The sequence below is a fragment of the Cervus canadensis genome, chromosome 24 (genome assembly GCF_019320065.1).
Source record: "Cervus canadensis isolate Bull #8, Minnesota chromosome 24, ASM1932006v1, whole genome shotgun sequence".
Taxonomy (NCBI): Eukaryota; Metazoa; Chordata; class Mammalia; order Artiodactyla; family Cervidae; genus Cervus; species Cervus canadensis.
This window is the reverse complement of record NC_057409.1, coordinates 43,712,075-43,737,863: the sequence shown is the minus strand read 5'-3', so window position 1 is coordinate 43,737,863 and position 25,789 is coordinate 43,712,075. Positions and strand designations below refer to the sequence as shown.

The 25,789-nt window shown below is 37.0% G+C and overlaps 1 protein-coding gene across 3 annotated transcripts in view; it reads right to left on the bottom strand.

The window, feature by feature from the left end:
• The window catches only part of ALS2 (alsin Rho guanine nucleotide exchange factor ALS2), a 58,630-nt gene that overhangs the window by 16,618 nt on the left and 16,223 nt on the right, over window positions 1-25,789 (bottom strand). For all 3 annotated transcript variants that reach the window (XM_043445186.1, XM_043445188.1, XM_043445187.1), the window contains exons 5-19: window positions 22,389-22,746; window positions 20,865-21,033; window positions 19,901-19,997; window positions 16,520-16,597; window positions 13,628-13,810; window positions 11,730-11,901; window positions 9,440-9,620; window positions 7,630-7,695; window positions 4,450-4,612; window positions 2,884-3,015; window positions 2,137-2,265; window positions 1,701-1,771; window positions 1,242-1,308; window positions 704-906; window positions 518-583 (exon numbers count right to left, since the gene is read on the bottom strand). In XM_043445186.1, coding sequence (XP_043301121.1) covers window positions 518-583; window positions 704-906; window positions 1,242-1,308; window positions 1,701-1,771; window positions 2,137-2,265; window positions 2,884-3,015; window positions 4,450-4,612; window positions 7,630-7,695; window positions 9,440-9,620; window positions 11,730-11,901; window positions 13,628-13,810; window positions 16,520-16,597; window positions 19,901-19,997; window positions 20,865-21,033; window positions 22,389-22,746 — 2,135 coding nt within the window. The remainder of the gene's footprint in view (window positions 1-517; window positions 584-703; window positions 907-1,241; window positions 1,309-1,700; window positions 1,772-2,136; window positions 2,266-2,883; window positions 3,016-4,449; window positions 4,613-7,629; window positions 7,696-9,439; window positions 9,621-11,729; window positions 11,902-13,627; window positions 13,811-16,519; window positions 16,598-19,900; window positions 19,998-20,864; window positions 21,034-22,388; window positions 22,747-25,789) is intronic.

The following is a 25,789-nucleotide window of genomic DNA, read 5'->3' as shown; positions in this document are numbered from 1 at the left end:
ACAAAACACTTCACTGCCATACATTTATCATGTAAACATATTTATAGTGTTAGAAAACATGACTTGTTTATATAAAAATAACATCATTTGAATATCATGAAGATAAACATCATTTAGAAGATTTCCCCTTCAACAGATCACAGAAATTAAAGATGAATTAAAATTATTGAAGGGAAAATTTCTCTATGTCCTTTGTATAAAGGGGGCACTTGATCTCAACAGTCTCAACATCAACATTACCCAAGGTTCTCAGTCCTTACAACTGAGAAATGGATAGAAAAAACAGTCCTATGTCAACAGATAGAAGCTGTGTAATTTAAGGTCATCAACTGTCAAAGCAAATGATTCATTCTAGGTAAAACAAGGCTGCAGCCTGGAGTCCAAGCTCTCTTCATGTTCATACCTGTGCATGATAAGTCCTAATCCATTTCCAAAAGCATAAAATGCTACTGTCTTGAAAATAACTGTGAGCACAAAATAACACACTTTAAGACACTTACGTTCACAATGTACTTACCCATCTTCCAAGCCATTCCTGAACATGCCAGAATACATCTTTCCATCTGGCCACTTCAAAACCCCTCTGGAAATGCATAAGCAAAGAATAATATGTGTCAATTAAAGTTTCCGAAAATCAGTACTTTTTCAGTAGCTAGATTACCATCCTGACTCCAGACATAAATCAAATCATGAACATGCTAACCTGCCATGAGGCTTCCCTGAAAGCCAGCGTCCATCATAGGTTGCATCCTTTAGGCGAGGATCCTTGTAGAAAGTGTATTTGGCACTGCGTGAAATTGGTGGTTCCTGCCTCTGAATACTGCTGCCACTTCCATAAGGTGGAAGATCAGACATCCCCCTCAAAGCCTGATCCACAGCTTGGCTTATAGCCCGGAGCCACTTTGTCTAAGAGCAAAAAGCACATGCCAGCAAGCTTAAAGCAACAACTCATCAAGCATTGCTTTACATCTTGATAGCTTTCCTTAGTGTGGAAATTTCATCTGACTCCTAACACTCTCTTTATTGAGTAACACTGATTGGCTCTTAAAATTCATTGCTTTATGTTTTAAATTGTTACATTAAAACAACAACAAAAATCTATTAGTTCTGGTTTAATGAAGATTTATCAGACATAATTATGGATCATTAAGCAAGCAAGAACAATTTGTATTTCTTCCTCACTACCGTAAGAGACAGAAACAGCCAGGCCAAAGATGGAAAGAAAATACCATAAGACTAACCTTTTCCTGGGGTGTTGATGAAATGAGAGTGAACTGCTCCTCAGGTGTAGTTATCTTTAGGCCATTCCTAAAATGTGCACAAGGATAAAGGCCAGCAGGTATGACAACCTGTCGTTATAACATCAATCCTCAAATATGAAAAGCAACTTGTTTATTTCAGGAGGATCAGAAGTCAATTAGATATAAATGCAGTCCTGCCCTGGGTTTGGTTCCCACAGTGGGAAAAAGACAGTTTCTTTGCTCTGGGTTAAACAATGGGGATGTAAGCAGTGGAGAAGCCCTTCCAACACTCATCATGTTGGCTCTGTCATGATCTTCCCTCTAGGCCACTTACTATCTATGTGTTGGGATGGTGAGTACTCTTGTACACAACAGGGAGGCCTCTTGAGCTTTTATTTGTCTAAGGAAGCAACCTGGGTAAATAACACAAGAAGGGAATGAGATAGGAGGGACACTTACACGCCACCAGTTTCTTCAGAAAGTGGCTCAGCCCACAGTGTGGCCAAAGGGAAAACATGGTGTGTGGAGAACTGAAACAAAGAATATGGACACAAGTCTGAGAAAGCCCATGTGGGCCCTGAAGTTGCTGCTGCAGAACCCCTTTCAAGTGGTTAAGTCCACCTCAGCCACAACCCCATAACACAGCTAACCCCAGTGGTCTCGCCATGTTTGTGGCTAGGACCCCTTCACATGGCTGACACTCATTTTAAATTTGGAAACTAAAAGAGCTCCTGGAAGTCTAGCCTGTGCCACCAAGCAAGCTAAACATTCTCTTTCACTCAAGTGTTTCAGGAAAATCACAACAGTTTGTAAAATAAACTGATGGTACGATTAATTAAATACTCATAGTACCGCCCCTCCCATGGCCTCTTTTGAGGTGGGGAATCTAGCCTACCTGGGCATGGACTAGGGCATCATTAAAGAGAATGAACCAGTTCACAGAAAACCTCCCCGCATGCTGCAGGGACAGGGCCCGGTTGCTGCTCTCACACAGTAACCGACGCTCGGGCTTCCGCAAGGAATCCTGGGATTGAAAACAAAAAGAAAATTAAAGTATCAAAATTATTTTATGCAAGGAGAAAAAGAAAAAAAAATACAAATCACATTTAGGAGAATTTGTTGGTCATAGCTTAGTTTGCTATTAATAAACTTAAATTCAGATGGGACCCAAATATTTCATAAAAGCAGAGCTCCAAGGAAAATAAAAAAGACAGGAAAGTGGCTCAGTTGGTAAATCTGCCTGCTATGCAGGAAACCGGAGTTCGATCCCTGGGTCAGGAAGATCCCCTAAAGAAGGAAATAGCAACCCACTCCAGTACTCTTGCCTGGAGAATTTCACAGACAGAGGAGCCAGGTAAGCCACAGTCATGGGATTGCAAGAGTTGGACATGACTATGCAACTAACTTTCACTTTCACTTTCAGGAGCAAACAACCAGAAGAAGAGACATATTCAGAAAAGATTCCCAGCAATGAGGGAAGGTGCTGATACCCAGAACCCCAATGGCTGTGGTCCTTAGATCACCCTTAGAAAAGGGGTCACTATAGCACCATTACCGTAAACAAGTGAGGAGTCAAGAAAATTACGGCAGCTATTACACTATGCCTGCTGTCTGTGGGGTAATGACCATTGGCATGGTTTACCGTCATTTTTCCAGGAAAGGTCTTCCAGAAACTCAATGTGTATTCTGCTTCCTTCCTTTTCCTGCCGAGATGGAGAGCAAGCGACTCATAACAAGAGCTGGAATCCTGCAGCTTCTGGTATTCTGGAGATGTCTAGAGGCCAATAATTAAGAGGTGGGGGGAAAGGATATATAACAATTGTCCAGAATTTGTAGACTCATTGTGGTTTAGATATATAGTAATAAACTTAGGGAAGGAAGCCAGCCTAAGAAAAGACATGGTACACTAAAGGGAACTGAGAAAAAAGAAGACTGTCTCCAGAAAATTCTACCACATACAGTTACACATGTATCACATACAGGTACATATGAAATGGGGGAAGAACTCAAGAGGGAAAAGAAACAAACACTGGCAGTTATCAGTAAGGAGAAAAGCAGAGAACTCAGGATAGGAGAGGAATTATCAATGGTTTTGGTCTCAGGATCCCTCTATTTTGCTTCTGTGGGCTATAATCTCTTGATATTTACCATATGGTAAAATAAAGTTGAAAATTTTTTAAATCTTTATTAATTCAAATATAACCAAAAATTTTAATTAAAATTAAAATTTCAAAACAAAAAAAATGTTTCATATGAAAAGCGGCATTGTCCCACATTTTTCAAATCTCTTTATTATCTGAGTTAAAAGATGACAGCTGGATTTTCATATCTGCCACTGCATTTAATCTGTTGAGATTGTTTAGTTCAAACAAATGAAGAAAATCTTCCAACTTGCTACAGTTGGAAATACAGCTGAAATTAGATCAGTTTGAGCTAACACCGAAACCAGACAAAAGAAAAGACCTACAAGACCAGGTAGGATCAAACATAAAGAGGCCACATAAATTCCTAGATCATTCTGAAGACAACATCTGTCCTAAATAAGGATCCCAAGATATAAAAAATTCTGAACTATAAGAAACCCTAGAATCATTATGGTTTCTCTAGAGCCCTTCGGAATGGAAACTAAAACAACACTTTTCAGTACAATTTCAAAAGTAACTGTCTTAGGACCAGCTTTAATATATGCTAGAGTGATGCAAATTTTCTAGGACTCCACCTAACTAACTTTATACAGAAAGTGATCTAGTTAACATTTGAGAAAATCCTGTAACACTGCTGATTTTTCACAGCATAAGCCAAAGTGACCCAAATACCTGGCATGAAGTCTACCATGAATCCAGGCCAGGTGCTAACGCCACGCCTTAGAAGGGTGTGTCATCACAGGCAGGGTTTTAACAGCTCTGTTTAACTTGTAACTTGTACTGGTATGTACTCAAAGTTGGACAACTACTGAATGAGTAGCAAAACTGGGTCTCAGCTTTAGACGGACATAAAATGAATAAAGTGAATCTTGTCAAGGCCCTGAAAGGAAATTGAATCCATAGCAAAGAACACTAGATAAACCTACAGCCATACTTTCTTCTTTCATTTCCCTGAAGAAAAATAAATTTAGTGGAGTTCCAGATCTTGGGGTAGAATAATTCAAACAAACAACTATGATCCTTGGCTTCCCAAGTGTCCACAAGAGGTATATATGTGAGCTTACCACTTCAAAACAAGTAGCAAGTTTTAGCAAAACTTTTGCATAACTATGAAGTCGTCTGATTGGCAAGAAAAACAGAGTATTCAAAATTTCCATCAACTGGGTGTTTTCATCATCCACTTCTGATAAATCTTGCAAAAGCTCCTGGTTTTTATTTAGGAAATCACTGAAGGTAGAGAAAAAAAGGGATTCAGTTAATCATTTTGATATTGACAATATGCATGATATTAAATAGAAGTATTTCACCACACACTACTTTCCTCAAAATGTACACATTTAGGTGCTGTGGAAGAAAGTAACAGATGATTAATACAATGAAATAAACATGATGTAATTAAAACAATTTCCCTGCCTATAAATATGGGATTTTTGAGTATAAAAAGTAGTAAATGGTAGGAATAGTAACACTATAATAGATACAGTGAATCACTGACTTGTGCCTAAAGTTCTAGGAAATGAATCATACATCCCACAGTTATAGGGAATAATTGGAGACAAGCTGACACAGTTACCTGTTAATTTCCAAGTAGGAAGTCACAACAATAAATGGCAAAACCAACTGTTCTAATCACTTGTGCTAAACATAAATACTGGAAGAAAAACAAAGTTCTTTGCTCTAACAAAATTGGCATGGACTACTAAATACTGCTAATTTCTTTTTTTTCAATTTGTGATCATCTAATAAGAGCTTACTACAAAGGCGTATTAAAAGGTATAGATGCCAGTACTGCAATTAACAGCGAACAGTAAAGCAAATTATATGTGCGGGTTTTAAAATCACTGAGATCATTGAAAAAACATTTCAAACTGAAACCAATATTCACTTTTTACATTCAATTATGAAGTGAAGTGAAGTGAAAGTCGCTCAGTTGTGTCTGACTCTTTGTGACTTCATGGACTATACAGTCCTTGGAATTCTCCAGGCCAGAATACTGGAGTGGGTAGCCTTTCCCTTCTCCAAGGGATCTTCCCAACCCAGGGATCAAACCCAGGTCTTCTGCATTGCAGGCAAATTCTTTACCAGCTGGGCTTCTAAGTTTAGGCTTCCCAAGTGGCACTAGTGATAAAAAATCCTCCTGCCAATACAGTAGACTCAAAAGATGTGGGTTTGATCTCTGGATCAGGAAGATCCCCTGGAATAGGAAACGGCAACCCTCTCTAGTAGTCCTGCCTGGAAAATCCCATGGACAGAGGAGCCTGGTGGGTTACAGCCCATGGGGCCACAAAGAGTTGGACACGACTGAGCAACTGAGCACATACATATATAAGTTCATGATTAAAACTTTACTGCGAATTTTAAGGCTGATCGGTAACCCACTGAGATTATCCACACCACACTAAAACACTTAAAAGATCTGTAAAGAAGTAAAAGGGTTCTTCTTTTGTGGCTCAGCTGGTAAGAATCTGCCTGCAAAGCAGGAGACTTGGGTTTGATTCCTGGGTTGGGACGATCCCCCTGGAGAAGGGAAAGGCTACCTACTCCAGTATTCTGGCCTGGAGAACTGCATGGACTGTATAGTTCATGAGTCGGTGGAACAGAATAATAATCATTATCTGCCACTTAATGAACAATAATTATGTGCCAAGTACTGCCCTCACTGCTTTGTAAGCACGATACTGTAACTCTTAGCTAGAACGCTTCAAAAACAGAACAATGTCATACAAGACTATAAAACAAAAATGAGTAATTTTATAATCCCTTAGAGAACTATGGAATAAAGAGATGCTTAACTCAGAAATTATAAAATATTATCTTGGAAAGATGGAGAAATATGTAATAATTTCCAGGAACCTGTAAGTTCAATGTCACAAAGTGGACTGCTGTATAATGTAATTAAGAGATCTTGGAGAGTGTGCTGCAGGGAACATGGCCCAGATTTTTGTTTATATTTGGCTTGTTGGGTGGTCCTACTTACTCCTCCATGTTCTGCTGGGGGAACTCATTTAACCCTACATCAGTATTCTGCTTTGACCAGCTCCTGAGAGATGGAGGTGGTACATGGTGAATACATACTCCCTCTGCCCGCATTTCTCCTGGATGCCCAGTACTAGACCAGGAATATTCCAACTCTTGTGAACCCTATTATTTTTCTGGACTCACTGAAGTACTTGCCTATAAATTTTCCCAAAAGGAGCCCTAGTATGCTCTCAGAAAACCTGAACTACTCTGTTTAGCATATTTTCTCTTGGGAGTTTTTAATCCAATAGTGGCAATATTGCTCTTTCTTTATATGGCTAGGTTTGCACTTGTTACCCAAAAAATATATTAAAGGTAGAAACAACGGAAGTGCCTGTCAACAGATGAATAGACAATCAAAATGTGGTATATTCATAAAATGGAATATTATTCAGATACACAATGAGATGAAATTTTGATATATGGTATCACATGGATGGACTTTGAAAACATCAGGCTTAGGGAGATAAGTCAGACATAGAAAGACAACCGCTGTATGATTCCACTTATGTGAGGTACCTAGAGCAGGGAAATTCAGAGAGACAGGAAATAGAATAGAGGTTACCAGGGGCTGGTGGAGGAGGGGAAGTCATTTTTAATGGGCACAGAATTTTTGTTGGGGATGATAAAAAGTTTTGTGTATAGATAGTGGCTTATACAACATGTGAATGTACCTGATGCCACAAAACTGTACCCTTAGGAATGGTTAAAATGATAAATATTATGTATATTTTACTACAATATTTAAAAAAAAAACTTCATGAAGATCAAACTACCATGCTAGTCTGAGGTGAGTGTCTAAGTGATAAACCAGCTGAGTGAGGAAAATGTGGGCAGGTTCACTACCTGCCTGTGGGCCCACTAGTTATGATCTAGAGATTCTCAAATGGTTCTTTTTAAATGAATATCTTAAAATTCTCATCTTGTAAACAGAAGTTAAAAAAGAAGTTATTACTGCCTTTAACTATGTAAAACCATGGGATTCATGAACCACCACTTTGGAAAGGCTGCCCAAATCCAAATTTAACATCTGCTGCCACAGCTCAGAGTCACCCAGAGTTCATTAATTGCTTTCTACCCATCCAGGCTCTAGCAAGAGGCTTTCACTTATGTTATTGTGAACTTGACTCTGAAATACTAGCTTTTCCTAGGCACTCAAAAACACAGACTGCTATAAAACATGTTCTTTGGTTGTTAGAATAATTGGAAACTATGCATTTGCTTACATGGCAGGTTTAGCAAGAAGCTGGAATCCTCCCATAACCAGGAAATTTGTAATAGATGTGCAATACCTTGAGCAAAAAAGAAAACACACAGATATTAGTGTAAAAGTAAATCTGCTCTTCAGAGTTTTGAACAAGCATCTGTAATAAACACCTCTTGCTATCTAATGAGTGAGTTTCACTTCAGAACTTTGTGATGTTAACAATCATGAACTACGTGGGGCATGTTATGTGATCATCACAACAGGAGAAAAAGGCCAGTTTAGTAAAGATGTTAATAGGAATTTTTTAAAAAAATACTTTAAGCTATGCAGAAGATGCTAGAATTTATTTGGTAAGTTTTACTTTGGTAATTTAACAAATGTGAGAAAATACGATTTAAGTTGTTGGATTTTAAAAAAATTCTAATCTTCACTTTAAGTTTTCCAATTAAGTCTTCAGAAATAAACAATAGGGAAGGTAAGAATATATGTTTAAAAGAGCTTAAGCGAAAAAGTGTTAGAAACTGTTGGTAAAGTACTGATCTATAGTTAAAGAGGAAGTCGTGACACACTGCTTTGCACCACGTACATTTCTTCCACACCTCTTGGCTGGCAAATAAAATCAACTGACTCTGACAAAGAAGGCAAATTCCTACTAAAAACACCCCAAGGTACTGAACACTTAAAAATAGTTACAATGGTAAATTTTATGTTGTGTATTTTACCACAATTAAAAATAATTTTTAAAATTCATATACAAATAAAGTTTTTTACCTGCCCAGTCTATATGAATACATTTAAAAAACCCAAGGAATCAAAATAAAAGCATGTCCAAGCATAAGTCCTGAAGTATTACAGCAGAAAAAGAGAAATACACATAAGATCTATACAAGTCAAAAAAGAAAAATTAATACCAGTAAAAGCTGAAACCTTCACACATACAAAAATCTAGTTTAAAAAAGTAAATTCATATCAAATTATGCTACTTTTTATATCTGAAAGAAGATGAGTTAGAAGACTAGCAAGGGTATTTCCTCCCAGACAACAGCCAACAGCTTCAAATATATTCAGTTTTGTTTAAAACTAAAATCACATACATCCACCTGCACATTTACGCCTAAGTCTGTAAAGAAATACACTATTAACAATGGCTGTTTCTGATAGTAGGATTATGAGTGACTTTAAAATCAATACTTCAGATCAATAGCATAACCTAATACACATTAAAGTAACACTTAAATTATGCCTCACATCACAAGGCCAAAATGAAAATGCAAAATGCAAAAGAAAAAGTGAGAAATACTGAATATTTCAAATACAGTTGGGATATTTTACTTGAAAAACATGAAAAGAACCTTGGATCACTATCCTAGGTTTTATTACAGAAAGATATTTATTTTTAAACCCTCCTTTACACAACAGTGAAAAGCAGGCATTGGAAGAGCTCCATATTTACAATCATTAGTTGACCTTAAAATAGTGTTTACTTATTTCTTCAAATTTTAGTATAATTTATTTAAGTACAAAATTGTTCTCTAAAGAGCCATCTTTATTATAGTACATTTTGTAAATTAAGAATACTGCTATCATTCTGCTAGAATGCAGAAGGAAATTTGAGAATGCATTATTTTTAAAAAAAAATTTCCCCTCTTAGAGCAAACTAAAATTGTAGTGATGTGGAGCTATACAGTTGTCTTAAGATTAAAGCACTGCTTTGCAATTTCTATTACCTTATAGAACTCTCCCTAATCTAGTCTCTTCTGATTAAGGAGCTGTTCTCCTTGGCAGAATAACCCTGCAGAGACTGAACATGACACGGACTGGATACTTGCTCTGTATAACTATCCAAGAAGAGACTTGCATGCTTCAGGATGACCAAACTCCTGGCTTCCTTTACCCCCTGAAGGAAGCTGCTCAGTGAGGTTCCATGCTGACCAATGAGGTAACACAGCTTGCTGAATCGGCTTGCCACTTCCTGCAACAGCTGGACTGTATTTGCAGTGCCCAGATTTTCTGGAACAAAACGATGATGATGATAACATAACCTAAAGACTCATTATATAAATACTTTCTTATGATCAAGATTATGAATTTTCCTTTACTAAAAATTCTTAACATGTTGAAATGGACTCTCAACTATGGAACCCAAATAATCACAGTGCTTAAAATGCAGAGATTAGTGTCCAGTCATTTCAAGAACTTGTTAAAAACACATTCATGGAACCCCTACAGATTCTGACTCAGCGGACCAGAGTTTAGACACCAAGATGGATATTTTTTTTAAGAGCGCTTTCCAGGTAATTCTGAAGACCAGCCAATATTTGATAACCACTGTGGTAATCCAACTCTCTTCTCATCTTGAAGCCAAGTCTTCTAAGGCCAAGGGAAAGGAAGTGAAATATCTACCTTTATACAACTGGTTAGTAACAGCCAGGAATTAAATTCACTTCTATAGCAATACCTCTGTCAACATTTCCCACTTTTACACTGACTTCAGTTCTGCTTGCCCCCTGGATATGCCCTGCCCTTCCATGGAAAGAAAAAGATTCCAAAAAGGTTGCCTTTGATCAAGATAGTCTAAGATTGACTTAGACTGCCTTGGTTACTCTTAACTTTATAAAGCACATCAGGAGACTACTACTTTTTCCCAGTCCAAAACACCCAATTTGCAGGACTTCTCTCTAAGCAGTGAGGCTGATAAGCAGACCACATGAAACCAATATAGAAATCAGGACTCAGAATAGGAAAAGGACAGGTTTCACTTTCCTTTCAGAGCAATCCAGGAAGCTTCCAGCTTGGACTGCTTCCTATCTCTTGCCAAAGTACTAGGCCCACCCATTGGAGGAGAACTTATAGAACAGGAACTCCACAACACTTAAAAAAGCAAAACATGTTAAAAACAAAGACAAATGCTGACTGTCTCCAGCTTATGTAGGGACTGAATTCAGAAAGACTGTAAGTTAGTTGTTTGAAAAATAGGTATTTTCCCATTAAAAACAATGGACTGACCTACACAAGCCAATGTCACCCTAATGTGGAAAAATGATGCATGAATAGAGCACAATTTAAGTAGTAGAGTACTGGTCTGAATTCTGTGGCCTCACAGGGGGTCAAGGAGTTCAGGTGAATGAAAGAGAAAAAAGGTCCTTTCCATTTTCTGAGAGTAGGGTCAAACCTACAAAAGCTTTCGACTAGGGGAAGTTAATCTTTAATAGCCCACCCGCCCATCTCCATTCTGTATTCCTTTATAACCTCCTGGAGACCCCAGTATTGTATTTCTAGACAGCAGGACCCCATCGAGGACCACTGTAATCTATTTTCTCCATATTATCTCCTTACCTTCAATCCCTGTTGTCACTGATTACAGCTAAGGGGTAAGATTTAATCAATTTCTGCTAATGTTGGGGGTAAGATCCTTAACACTCTTACAGTTATTCACACTTTGAGATACTACTTGTAAATTCAAATGAAGTTCTACTTGATAAAATTCTAAGAAGCAGAGCAAAGAAAATGAAAATTTGGAGTAGTATATAAGCTATCTTGGGGCTTGCCTGGTGGCCTAGATGGTAAAGAATCTGCCTTCAATGCTAGAGACCCGGGTTTGACCTCTGGGACCAGAAGATCCCCTGGAGAAGTGAATGGCAACCCATTCCAGTATTCTTGCCTGGAGAATTCCACGGAGAGAGGAGCCCGGTAGGTTACAGTCCAAGGGGGCCTCAAAGAGTTGGACATGACTGAGTGACTAACACTTTCACTTTACACTTTTAAGGTATCTTAGAACTAATGTGGCTAGAAGTGTTGCTTAGAAGTCTGACTCCTAGGATCAACTGTTCCACAGTTGCTCTGCTTCTCTGCCACGGGTCTTATGAAAGCTCCGTGTTTCTACTTCCACAAGTAACAGGAGCTCTGGGGGTGCCAGGATAGGGAAGCTGGGCTATCAGCAAAGACGAAATGGCTTGTAAGCTGTTGACCACTTGGGCACAAAAAGAAGAGACTGGAAAGAAAGGAGCAGAGTACAACTCAAACAAAAAGTTTTCTTTATTTGTGATATAGGAAAAAGAGGTAAAACAAGACTCCTGATAACTGACTGGCTGGAACAGTGGAGGGGGAAGTTCTACTTACCTAAACCAAGAAGAGGCCTGAGAATCTGGGACTTGATATCACTTAGTTTTGAATAGAAGCGTCTTTCAGTAGTAGCCAACTCATGGAGACTGGCAATATATCCCATAATGTTTTTGTCCACCAAGGCTAGATAACTGTCTTTTCCGGCTGTCACTCTGCTTATATACCCAAGCTAAAACAGGAGAAGAAAGAGATTAAAGATAAAATCTAATTTACTAGCAGTAATTTGGGCACTGAAGTTGGTTCATAACAGCTGGTGAGAGCCAACAGCTAACTACGTAGGAATTCTGCAGCAAGTTGGTTATTAAATCATTAGTAGTTTGAAAGTGGCAATACTGAAATTTACAAAAAAAAAAACCCCACAAAACTGGAAAACATTACAAATCAGAGCTTTTGAGTTTACTTTGATGTTTAGGCCTGGTTTACCAGTATACTGTTGTTATATACTTATAACACAATATATATATATAACTATAAACATCTATAGTATTATTTATTGCCACAATACCTTTTATTTCACTTTACACATAGTTAGAACCACTAATACTCTAAATATACAAAGATCCAAATGATACAAACACATGTCTCAGGACTTCTTTTCAAATGAAACAGATAAGAGCAGAGACCATCTCTATGGTAAAGCATAGACATCTCTATGCTGTATGTCAAAATATCAAGGATCTAGGAGTTATATATTTTAAAAGTACAATAGAAATAGATTTTCTTTAAAAGTGGACTTTGTCATTTATTCATGATAGCACTGAACAAAAACATTTGATGTCTTTGTCACATATCCCTATTAAACTAGGCAACCAAGTTGCAGGCTCAATACACTATTAAGAGCCCATGATAACTAAAGACACAGATTGAGCCTCACCCATTTCATCAGCCCGTTTCATCCTTTACCTGGACTGTGGAATCTTTAATGAGGAATGTGGAGTCAGGGCCAAGAACTACAAAGAGTCAATTAGTATGTCTGGAATAACAGGCTATATACAGGTCAAGAGTCAAATCTTGGCCAGTGTTACCTTTAGCAAGAAAGATCTTGCCCTTATATATAGCCACAATTACATATTTAGCCAGAAAAACAAAGGATTAAAAAAAAAAAAAAGTCCATAGGATATATTATTCAGTAAGAATAAAAAACCCAGAATGCACAAGCTTTGAAGGTTAATTTCCTTGCAATGTTGTGAGGAAAAAGAAAACCAGAAATAGACCAATGGTACTAAGTTTAAGAAAAAGAGGTAAGTAGTAGGAAAGCAAATAAATTCAGATCAACAAAGGAAAAATAAGCTAACAGTAGTAAATAAAAGAAAAAGCTAAGAGACGATGGTAAGAGATGGGAAACAGCACTGTTGGTGGCCTGTCAGGTCTGCCATGAGCCCACCTCAGGCCCCTGCAATTTTCACTTTCTACTAACAGTTAAAAATTCATTATTCAACTTCTATTCTGATTCATTTCTGAGGACTCCATAAACACAGTCAGAAAACTTTGCTGTGAAATAAGTACTTTTAATATTCCTATGTGAGGGTGTTATATCAACAATTATTTATAAAAGTATTTACTTCAACAAATATTTATGAAAGGTATTTATAAAAGAGGATACAGCTGTAAATGAGAGAGCTTAAAATCCCTACTCTAATGAATTTTACAGTTAAGGAGGACAGACAGTAAACAAAATAAGTAAACTCTATAGAGGGTGAGATGATGATATGCAATGTAGAGAGAAATAAAGCAGGAAAAGGAGATGAGGAGTGAAGGGGGATGGGAAGTGGTTTGCAATTTTAAATACATTAGTCAGGGACACTAAGTATTAGGCATACATACAAACAGCAACAGAAACAAAAGATTTCTCATGTGTTACAGGATGTGGGCCTTAGGATCTAATTCCTGTTCACCTTACTACAGGAGAGAAGGACTGGCATCTTAGTACCACTGTGATTCTCTGGAAGGCTGTCACCTTCTGTTGGGTCCTGCCGGCCACTGTAACATAACCCAGGCTGGAAGTCTTCGGTATCCACTAAAAACAGGGAATAATCCTGGCCTGCAGCCACACTCCAGACTCCATTTTCACTGTTCACCTGCAGTGACAGGAAGACATGTCTGTCTGAGATGAAGGAATCAGATGCAACTCCAAGTCCACAATAACTAGAATGTTAGGTTACCTGAACAAGTGGAATAAAAGTTACATCTCAGAGGGCAAGACTTACCCAGAAATGTACCCAGAAACGTACCCAATCAACTGAAGAACAGATGCAGCAGTGAAAAGGAACCCTGTTCAACCAGTAAATTTAGAACTGGATTGTTCTATAAAAAACTGAAAAATTGGAATTCAAAAAGAAAAAAACCATACATTTGATATTTTAATTGTTCTTTTTGGAAGCTGTCATAGGACGTAGCTTGTACTACAATCAAAGACCCAGAAACTTGTAGAGTCCTATTCTGACAGCTAGGACACACCTTTGTCCATTCATATTCTGCTATGTACACAAAAATCAAGGTAAAAAGAAAACCTAACTAGGCTAAATTCCATTCTGGCCAACTAAACCCATGGGTGCTAAAACTGCTTTCTGACTTGGAACTCACTAACTCTCTCACATGACTTCACTGCGTCCCTGGATGCTACAATAGGCAGAACCCCTTAAAAGCCCATCTACAGGGATCCCCTAGACCAATGATGCTCAACAAGAAGCTTTTGCAGCAGCAGCAACAATCATCTAGGAACATGTGAGAAATGCAAACTCAGGCCCAGAGCCATTGAGGGGAGGGACTGGGCGGTCAGCTTCGACAAGCGCTCCAGGAGTTTCTGATATACGCAAAAGTCTGAGAATCACTGCCCCAAACCAATGGCTTCAGGTTTCTGGGATTCCAGGTAGTGATTTAGGAGCCACCACGGAAAGGCAGGTGCCCGGGTTCTATCCCCACCCACCTCCATCCTTCAACTAAGACAGCCCCACAGTTATCTGTTTTAGGCAGGGGATCCAGCACAAGGTTTCGTCTGAAGGAAGGGTTCTGCTGTGAAAACCACTGCCCCAGCAGCAGTCCTGCAGGCCCAGCTTCAGCCATCGTGGAGCAATAAAGCAAAAACTGTCTAATCTTGAGATTACGTGTCTAGATTTGGTTCACATCCTGGGCGATTAGGTGACAGCGTGTGAGTGACTATCACGCACATCTCCACTACTTTACAGTTATCCTCTTCAGGCATGACATTATCTTCTCAAATTCAGGTCATCTATAAAACTGACTTCCTGCTAGTTTTGCAAAGAATGAATTAAAATTTTTGCAGGAGGAAAGAGTCATCTTCCTAGTTTCTAATCAAAACTAATTCAGGTCTCACTCTGACTTGATTTTAATTCACACATTAATTAAAATGACTTCAAAATAATTTTCTCAAATAAAAAACCAAAATAAAACCTCCCCCCAAATAAAGGCCAAAATCATGATGCTGTATTTTCAGAGGTATAGGTAAAGAGTAATGAAACTAGAACCTTATAACAAACTCTATTCTCTCTTGTCCGACTCTAAAATGTTAAATAAAAATTGTATTTCCAGCATCTTCATGCTGGATTATAAAACTTTTCTCAGTAGGAATATAAGAATGTTCTAATTTATTCAAATGAACAGAAAATAAGAAACAATGATTTACCATATTTTTATTTGTAATAAAATATCAGAAATTGAATTTGTTGTTCAGTTGCCAAGTCATGTCCAACTCCACAGGATGTGCTATTCAAAACTGAATAGCTTACCACTAAAACATTTTATGCTAAAAATATTTAAGATTGGAGCTAGAAATAACAACTGTTCTGTAATGTTTCATTTAAGTCTTTCCTTCCCAGTAAAATTAGTTCACTGGAAGGAAAGGCAACAGGTAAAGGTCTTATGTAGTGATGGATGCACAGTGTACACTGAATACATGAATCACTGGAACATGTATTAACTGTAGCTTATATTTTGAATCATGTTCCTGAAACTTAAGTAAACATCCCGTTCTAGTCTCTAATACTCTCAGGGCAGACAGCATGCATCAGGATGGAGAGGATTCAAACTACGAACACATGAGCCCCATATCCCATTCTCTTAGGCTACTGGGCTATCATCATGCCTACTCTGCCCACAACACATCCACTCCCAAAACAAACAGATCTTATATGAGGAGTCAATACTACTGATGAATTTTGCATTTCTGCAGAATGTTGTGACAGAAAAAAAAGGTTGAGAAACAGTCCTCTAAAACTGTACCCATTACATAAATTAAAACCAATTCATATAGCAATAAAGAAATTATACTTTTAGCTTCCCTATAGAAAACAAAAAGGGTTACAAAAAGGTTTTACTACTGTGTACATAAAAACAAAACAAAACAAACTATCAAATAGTATTATGTAAAAGTTACACTTAAAAAAAAGTCAAACTTAGGTGAGAAGTCAGAGTAGGCATTATGTGGTAGTATAAAGCTTAGAAGTCAACCTCACAGTACAAGAAATATTTGCTTTAAAATAACCTGTTCATCTTTACTTAAAAAAAAAAAAAAAAACAGAACTATGAATACTTAGTGAAGTTAAGAAAAAAAGAAATATTAAAACAAACTAACACATCAAAAATGGGAACATTTTGCCTGAAAACAAGCAGCTTCAGTTTTTTAAAAATTTTAATGTATGTGATAACAAACAGGTTACAAGTATACAATTCTTCTAATTTTATAAAACAAGAATTGGAGAAATATAAAGTGTTATAACTTAGAATTCTGGAAGAAGTTGCTATAAAAGTCATCAAGGTTACAAAAGTACCTTTGCAAGACGGGGAACTGTTGTTGGAAAATCAGAATGCCCAAGTTGACCAAAGGTGTTGCTCCCCCAGGAGTAAACCTATTAGAAAACCACAGGAAAGTAGGTAAGAGATGTGACACTGATTTTTGAATGCCAATTCTGAACTTTTATAATAACACATATATACCAACAGTTACACACAAATTACTTATCCTAGTCTTTCAACTCTTTAGAAAATTCATTTTAACTAACATTTCTCAGGAGTTTATTGCCCGCCAGGCATTGTTCTTAATATACTTTCTGTGTATTAATTAATGTTTCACTATCAATCTTTTTTTTTTTAACATATAAGGGAATTGGCCCAGAGAGGTCACAAATTTTCCAGGATTTAATCCCAGGAACTATCCTATACTGCCTCTTATAAAGAAAGTGATTTTTAAAAATAAAGCTAAGTACCATGAAGGAAAAAGGAATCACAATTCTTTATTCTGTGGACACAACTCCTGTCCACAGAATAAAGTCGTTCCTATGGAACGACTAGAAAGCTTTTCATTTATGAAGAATCACTGCAGGAGAAGCACAAAGCACCTATGCTCTACTAAAGACAAAAAAACAATCAGATTACAGTAACTATGCTTAATGCAAATGATTTTGTTTATTCTAATTATAAAAGCAATTCATAACCACCGTACAAGACTGTGACAGTACAAAGCAACAAAAAGAAAGTGAAAACTACTAATGAACCACCCACTCAGAGACAACTCCTACCTTGTTTTAGGAACATACACATATATAATTCCAGAAATTGTATTATCTCCTATATATAATGAATATACAAAATGTCAAGTGTAAAGTGGGACTCTACTATCAATGCTGCTTTGTGACCTGATGCTTTTTATGTAATGCTCTGCACACTGACATCTTTCCAGGTCAATAAGTACAGAGCTACGGTATCATTTGTAACTATGTGAAACTCCACTATGGGTGTTGTTTAATCAATTACCTAATGAGGTAAGTATATTTATTAATAATTTCTTTCCAATTACTTCAGGTAAAAATTCATTAAAATTCTTTATATATATATAAATATAACGTATCTATTTCCTTAGGATAAATCCCTAAGCAAAGAGCTTGCGGTCAGTGAACACACACATTCTGATCTCCGCTATACACCAACAAGCTGTCTACCAGCAAAGTCCAACTTACATTCCCACCTGCAATGTGTGCACCTTTCCCCACACCCTCACCAACACTTAGCATTAAATGCAATCCCTGCTAACCTGATGGGTGAGAAAATTTTGTTTTAATTTAAATTTACTCACTGAGTAGCTGACCATCTTTTGTTGCTGGTTACTTCTATTTTTTCTTCAGTGAATGGAATATAAATGCTCTTAAACAATTTTTCTTTATGGATCAGGTCATATGTGTTACAATGTTTTTCCCCATATGTATCTTAAATTTGTTTGTGGGGTTTTTTGGTTTGTGTTTAGGTTTTTGCTGTGTGGGACTGTTGAATTATTATTATAGACAAACATATGTATCTTTACTTTCTAATTTCTGGTTTTGATGTCATATCTTTTTCTACTCCTAAGATTACTGAAAAAATAAATCACCTAAATTTGTTCTTACACATGTAAAGCTTTATTTTTTAACATCTAGATCTTTACTCCATCCAGAATTAGAATATGTAAAGTTTTCTTAATTTTCTTCTGCAGATAAGAAGCCAGTGGTTCCAACAGTATTTACTGAACATTGTCTTGTTTCTCCACCTGATCTGAAATGCCTACTTTTTAAAATTTTTTACATTTATTTTTTAATTGAAGGATAACTGCTTTACAGAATTGTGTCGATTGCTGCCAAACACATGTACACCTGTGGCTGATTCAGAATGCTGAAATGCCTACTTTTTATTACAGACTAAATTCTTATATATACTTGTGGCTATTTCTAGTCTATAGTGTATTTCTGTTATAATAATCTGTTTGTAGTTTTGTAATATGTTTTATAAGGCTAATGCTTTCTTTTTCAGAATTTTTGTGGCTCACCTCCTTTGTTTATTCTCCTAGAATAATTTTGGGAATCATTTTATTAAGCTGTAAATATTATATTGGAATATTCTGGGGATAGTACTGAATTTACACTCTACTAATTTAATGATCTAGAAGAAATGGCATTTTTGCAATGTTCAGTCTTACCTAAAAATAAAATTTTTCCCTCTTTACTATTTTCTTTTATAACTTAGAAGAGTTCTTGAATTTGTGTCATGTGGGCTCTACATTTTTCCTATTAACAATGTTCCTATTTCCTTAACACTTTTGTTGTAATTGTGAACAGCTTTTTTTTTCCTTAAGCATGCTTTCTGCTTTACTTTATGTATTTAAGAAAGCTAGCAATTTTTACGTTTATTTTGTAACTTACCAACTTTCTATTTTCTTATTTTTAAGGCTTTTTGATGATTCATCACATTAATAGCAAACTATCCTTTTCTTTGCTAATATTTATATTTATTTATATGAGCTATAATGGCTTTTTGGTGAGACTATTATGTCATATTTAAAACATTTAAAGTGTTTAGAATCTTTTACTGACTTTTTATAGCAAGATAAAGAATCATTATATGAATACATTTAAGAGTTAAGTTTAAAAATCTACCTTTCTCAGAAGGATTTGTGTATGTGGGCATGGTTTTAAATGATTCTGGAGGTCACTTTCAGGTCTCACAATTTTAAGAGAGAAATGCCTTCTGTTTTCTTACTGTCTTAAATAAGTGTTTTCTTCGTCAAGAAATAAAAGTTTACCAATACCTTAGAAAACTCTGAGTTCTATTTTTCCATAAGAGCACATTATGGAGAATGTGAGGGTGGGATATTTCAAAAGAACAGCATGTATACTATCTATGGTGAAACAGATCACCAGCCCAGGTGGGATGCATGAGACAAGTGCTCGGGCCTGGTGCACTGAGAAGACCCAGAGGAATCGGGTGGAGAGGGAGGTGGGAGGGGGGATCGGGATGGGGAATACGTGTAAATCTATGGCTGATTCATATCAATGTATGACAAAACCCACTGAAATGTTGTGAAGTAATTAGCCTCCAACTAATAAAAAAAATAAATAAATAAATAAAATAAAAAAAAGCTTCTCTGTCAAGCAGACCAGTGTTGAATCCAAACTCTACAGTCACACATGTGACTTTAGCCAAGTTACACAATTTCTCTAGACCTCCCTTTCCTCACCTATAAAATGGAAATAATACAATGCAATGTAAAACACTAAAAAGATCAAATGAGATATAGGATTGTTGCCTGACATACAGCAGATAAGATTCTCAACAAATGATAGTCTAATCTCATCATGCTGGTCTTTCATGAAATCAAGATCCGCTTTTAATAGTTTGCCTCCTACCTGGGATTTTGCAGTAAGTGCAAGAGAATGGTAACCACCTGCCTCCAGATGGATTACTTCTTTACCATCCAGACATTTTACACACAATGGTTGAAGCCTTAAAAAAAAACATACACACATACACACAATCTCAGAGTAAGAAGTATTCTCAGCAAGAATCATGGACTTTCTCAAATTATAAATGCTTTTAAGTAAAAGTAAATATTTCCAAAAAAAATTAAAAATACTGGATTTATATTCAATCTACTCCTAAATATAAGTAATTTTAAATGGCTTCAATTTAATCTTTGTCTATTAATCACTAATTCACCACCATAATTCAGAATCTATTAAGAATCATAAAACAACTAAATGATTCATATGGCAGAAAGTATACTTTTTAATGAATTAGGTGCTTCACTCTGCTAAGGAGAAAAGAGACATTTATATTAACTGACTGTTTTAGATAATCATTCTATTTACACACTTTTATAAATATTTATTGCTAATATCAAAAGAATTTCTCTTAAAACAGTTTTTCCATGATATACATGAATAGACATGGTTTAATACAGTGGTTATAGTTATTTTGGCAGCAGCAGATAGACCTCTTGCAGGTTAAGAAAACTGTTGGTTCTTTTTTATAAGTTAAAAACGTGAACCATTCACATGTTCCAGTGACATGTAATCTTATCCCAAACACCCCTTTCTGCATTCTAACATGAATAAACATCAAAGAAGAGATGGAAAAATATACCATGGATACTTCAGTCCTTTATTGTTAGGAACAAATTCAAGACTAAGAATGATTGGGGGGAGCAGGTGGTGTTTGTTTTGGTTTTTTATCAGAGTTAATGGTGTATAACAATCTAGAGCTAGAAGGGACCAGATTTCCTCCAGGAGGAAGTGGAGATTTGGAGACCTTCAAGGGAGAGAAGTTATTTGTTTAAACTAATGCCTAACAGTAAACACTGGCAGCACTCACCTGGGCAGAACATCACCATGCCCCAGCTGTCCTTCCTTCCCCTTCCCCCAGGTCCACACCTCTGTTCTCAGAGAAGGCAGGAGCGCATCTGCTTCTCCACTGTATGTCGGGGTCAGAACCACCGTTCGAGTTTTCACCCGTGCCGCTTTCCTCAGGAGTCTGGGCGAGACTGAAAACAAACCAGAAATATCATGAGGGAACAGACAGGTGAGAAGAAAGGTACCGTTTTAATAAACTGTTGATTTTCAAGAAAATATACTAACATGATATTTGTGAAGCATATTCTATAGGTTCACTGCAAAACTGGGGATTAAGTGAGTTTGGTAAATACTGCCTACTACATTCTTTCTTCCCGCACCTGTGGAGATTCACACACACACACATTAGCATGCTAAAGGTACGGACAAGTCCTGCAATTAAAAGCCATGTTTAAAGTTGTTTAGTCCTACCCCACTTCCAAGCATTTGGCCACAAAATTCTTTTCGGTACATTTTTTATATAGAATGGCTATATGACATCTTATGTAACTGGTATTCTAAAGAACAAGCTTAACAAAGTACTACACTAAGGCTAAGAAATATTTCTTCCATGTCAAAGCAAAATTAAAAGTAAAGCTTTTCCAAATGAAGGTCTTAAGTTCAAGCATGCTATAAATATTGTAACAAAAGATTTACTTTAGACATAAAGTGTTAAAGTTTCTAACTAAGAAAATGGTTATGAATGAAAAATACTAAAAAGCTTTTGCATTTTGCCTGCTAACTTTATTTTATAGAGAACTTCATCTTTTAAAAAAGAATGCTGACATCTTTTACAGTGTTCTAAAGGAGAAGGCACTGGCAACCCACTCCAGTACTCTTGCCTGGAAAATCCCATGGACGGAGGAGCCTGGTGGGCTGCAATCATGGGGTTACGAAGAGTTGGACACAACTGAGCGACTTCACTTTCACTTTTCACTTTCATGCACTGGAAAAGGAAATGGCCACCCACTCCAGTGTTCTTGCCTAGAGAATTCCAGGGATGGGGGAGCCTGGTGGGCTGCCATCTATGGGGTCGCACAGAGTCGGACATGACTGAAGTGACTTAGCACCAGTAGCAGCAGCAAATTATACCAAAGGCTGTTATAACACAGTGCAAATCTTGTACACCAATCTGGTGACAGACTGTTTTGAAGGAAATCATCAAGTGTCACTAAGTACAGACTCAGTCACTTGATCATTAAGTTGTGGGTCACAAAGAAAGTGATCATCACTGGTTAAGAATTACAATCTTTTCTGCTGAGTGTGCCACTAGCTTATACAAGGTTCATAAGCAGAAGCATGTATCATGAAAAAGTGAGGGTCTAAAGTTATTTATAAAGCACAGTAATATGCAACTTTAAAAAATTAATTAATGAAATAAATCTTGATATTTGAATATGCTAACTTTAGTAATTAAGAAAGCAAATTTATTATAACACAATATGTGATGTCAGGAGCATCTTGGATTCACCAGAAGTAAGCTCACAAAAGCTAGTTGTTCCCTCACCTTGTGACAACAAGCCAGGGAGAGAGAGTCTTCGGCTGCCTCCCTCAGACTCTTCCTCTCTGATATCCACAAGACTTGAACTCTTCTTTCCTTGCATTGACTCCTGTTTGACCTGTTCTTCTCTGCTATCTTTCAGACCTTCTGGGCCTATGGAACTGCTGCCTGCCAGAGCTCCAGGCTCACAAGGGGCTGCACTGTAAAAGTTCATAACTTTCTTGAGAGACAAGGCCCCAGCTTCATACGTAGCGGCCACTCTCACACCAACAGCAGATGCGCAAGAGACCACCAGGCTGTTGAGGGCGGAAGTGCTCGTGGTCGGCGGGCTGTGTAGGTTAGGGATTGCTGCTTCCACAAGAGGCTAAAAAAACACACATAAAACAGCATGTAAAAATACAATCCCTTACACAACAAATAATCAATAAAGAGAAAACGTAACATCTACCACTATTCGCAAATATAAGACTCTAAAACAGGAGGTCTTCATCTCCAACCTAAAGGTATCCCTTCTTGATCATGTACTTAACACATTTATATGGAAGAGAGTACTCGAAATACAGTTCCTTACAAAAAGTACTTCCTTTTGTTTGAGTGGGATCTTATCATGGGATTTAAAAATAAGTTCCAGCTGCTTTATAAAATAAAACACAGTAGAGGGGAGAGGGGAGGGAAGGTATGAAAACAAAGCCTTTAACATGAGGCAATTGCCCTGGATAGAAGGCTGAAAAAGTGTAAGCTTTACTATTGATCACTACTAGGAAAAATTATACAGGTTTCTACTAAGAAATTATAAGAAAAAAATTCAATTTTAAGAAAATTCTCTTTTAGGCTTTTCTTAAAATACTGTATAGAAATTTATATATAGCATACAAAGGCAGAGGAATAAGCTATGTCTCTAAATTATCAGCCCCTAAATTATGTTTTCGCATTTATGCCCTGCTACTATCTCATCAGGAGTTATTTTCCATGACCCAGGCACAAGGTAAACTGAAAGATTACCTTTGCTCTCATTGCCAGTAATGTGGGAGGCTAATCATTGAACATTTGGATCCAACGTGCTCAGTGTTATTCACAGCTGTATTAGAAAGCTAACTAAAGTTTTCTGGTATCTTAGTGAAAGATCAGTTAAAATTTACTCTGAGCTGTCAAGCACCACTGCTTACTAAAAAAGATAAGCCTACTAACCCACACGAAAAGCTTTTGGTTTATGAGCACAGGTCATAGTGAAAATTTTGTTTCCTATGCTACCCAAATATCCCAGAGGTGTGGGTATGCACACATATGTGTGTGTGTATAATATTTCTTCATTCGTCCTGAATTGCAAACCAAACCCCCCATTTTTAACACTGGCTTCTGCTTTTCTTACAGGAAATAATTCCTGCTCCCTGCATAGTGTCTGACATGTAGTAGGCACTCAACACATTTTGGTGAATTAAATACTAAATTCAGAAGTACCACTTCTGTGTGAGTCTTTAATTAAAATATCCAACAAAATAAACAAATAGACCATATAAAAAAAGTTAAATACAAAGTCTATCACTTCCTTGGTAACACAGTTCCCATGATAACATGTTCAGAAAAACTAGTGCTGCTACTTCCACCCTCTATTTACAAACACTCATAGGTGGTGCTATCTGGTAAAAACCCGCCTGCCAATGCCAAAGCAGGAGACTGAAGAAACGCAGGTTTGATTCCCGGGTTGGGAAGATTCCCCGGAGGAGGGCACGGTAACCCATTCCAGCACTTCTTGCCTGGAGAACCCTATGGACAAAGGAGCCTGGCAGGCCATAATCCATAGGGTCGCAAATAGTCGGGCAGACTGAAGTCACATTAACAGCATGCATATGACAGAAGCTGCAACAGTATTAGGGGTGACTGGCTTAGGGAGGTCCTAGCGTCAGGCTCAGGAAAATTTAAAAAAAAACAACTCTACCTTATATAAACTTTAAACTATTGTCTTAATTTGCTCCTCTACTTAATTACATTTAACAATTCATAAAATAAGTAAATAAAAACACATGCCCAGCAATTCTGACAAAAGACACAATTTTAGTAGTCCCAGTCAGTAAAATTCAATAATGAGACATATGCGTCATTACCAAACACTTTGGCTTATTTCATAAATATGTGATATTCTTTCAGTCACATCTGGCCAGAAGAAGAAAAGACTCATCCTAGGCTCCATAAATTCCTAAGGGTTAGCTGTGTGACTGAGACACTATTTACAAAGATGAGTGAGTTACACTTAGCTACACACACACTGCTGAAACTAGCACAGGTAACCAAGGCTTTACATGTTTAACCAAATGACTGGGTCCTAAGAAAAGTACAATTTCAATGACAATCTATTAATCAAATAAACAGTACAAAATAAACTTTTAACTTCAATTTTAACAAATCAGATGAATGACTTCTGATGTCAAAATCTAACTTTTTTATTAGCATGCACAAGTCCTGTTAAATTATTACTTTCACTTTGTTTAGACTTCCCTTTCTTTCTCCAAACAGCTTCTTAACTAAAAAAAAAAAAAAAATCAAATATCTACAGGTTCAGGAAGTAGACTGAAATTAAGACTGTTTCTGAAAACACCTCTAAGCCACATTTCTATCCTGAGCCAGCAAACAGTAAGGAAGAGTCAAGAGGTAAAGTGGTTTCAAAAACCTGAAAACAATGCCACAAGGTAGCTCTTTTATTTGAGTCTGAATCACTGACTCACCAGGGAAGTCCCTATGGTTAGATGTTTCTTTCTATTTAGATTTATTTTGGAAAAGCAAAAGCGAAAGCCTTCTACTGAGAATAAAAAACCAAGTATCCTTCAGAACAATTTGTTTGAAGCAGGGAGACACAGTTTACTATATGCCCCTGGTAAATAGCTTCTCTCCACTTATTACACGTTTTCCAACTAAAAATAGTTTAAACAAGTTGAAAAAAAAAAATTAAAGCCTCCATCCAATGATTCCCAGTAAGGACCACTGATATAACTGAAAAGAATTCAAATATGCAATGCCAGTCAAGTTTAAGCCTGCCCTCAATCGAGGGGTCCCTTGAGGTAGGGATCCCCACCACATAGCAAGCTTCCCTGATAAAGAAGGAAAGGATTTTTCTCTAGACCCTGAAGAGTGCTGCAAGTACAGATCAGAGAATTCTTTGTGAATACACAGTCATGTCAGATCAAACTTTTCTGAGAGCCCAACTTAGCCAGGGGGGAAAAGTACTTGGACAAGAAAAATGGGATTTTGCTACTTATAAAACAAGCACAGTAATATCTTGCAACATCATAAAGGGCCGGAATTTGAACAAAAAGAGTAATTTTGAATCAATCCAGGGTTTTTCTGATCTAGGCTTGCACAATGAGATAGAATTATAGTCAAACTAAAAAAATTAAAAATGATACCAACCCTTA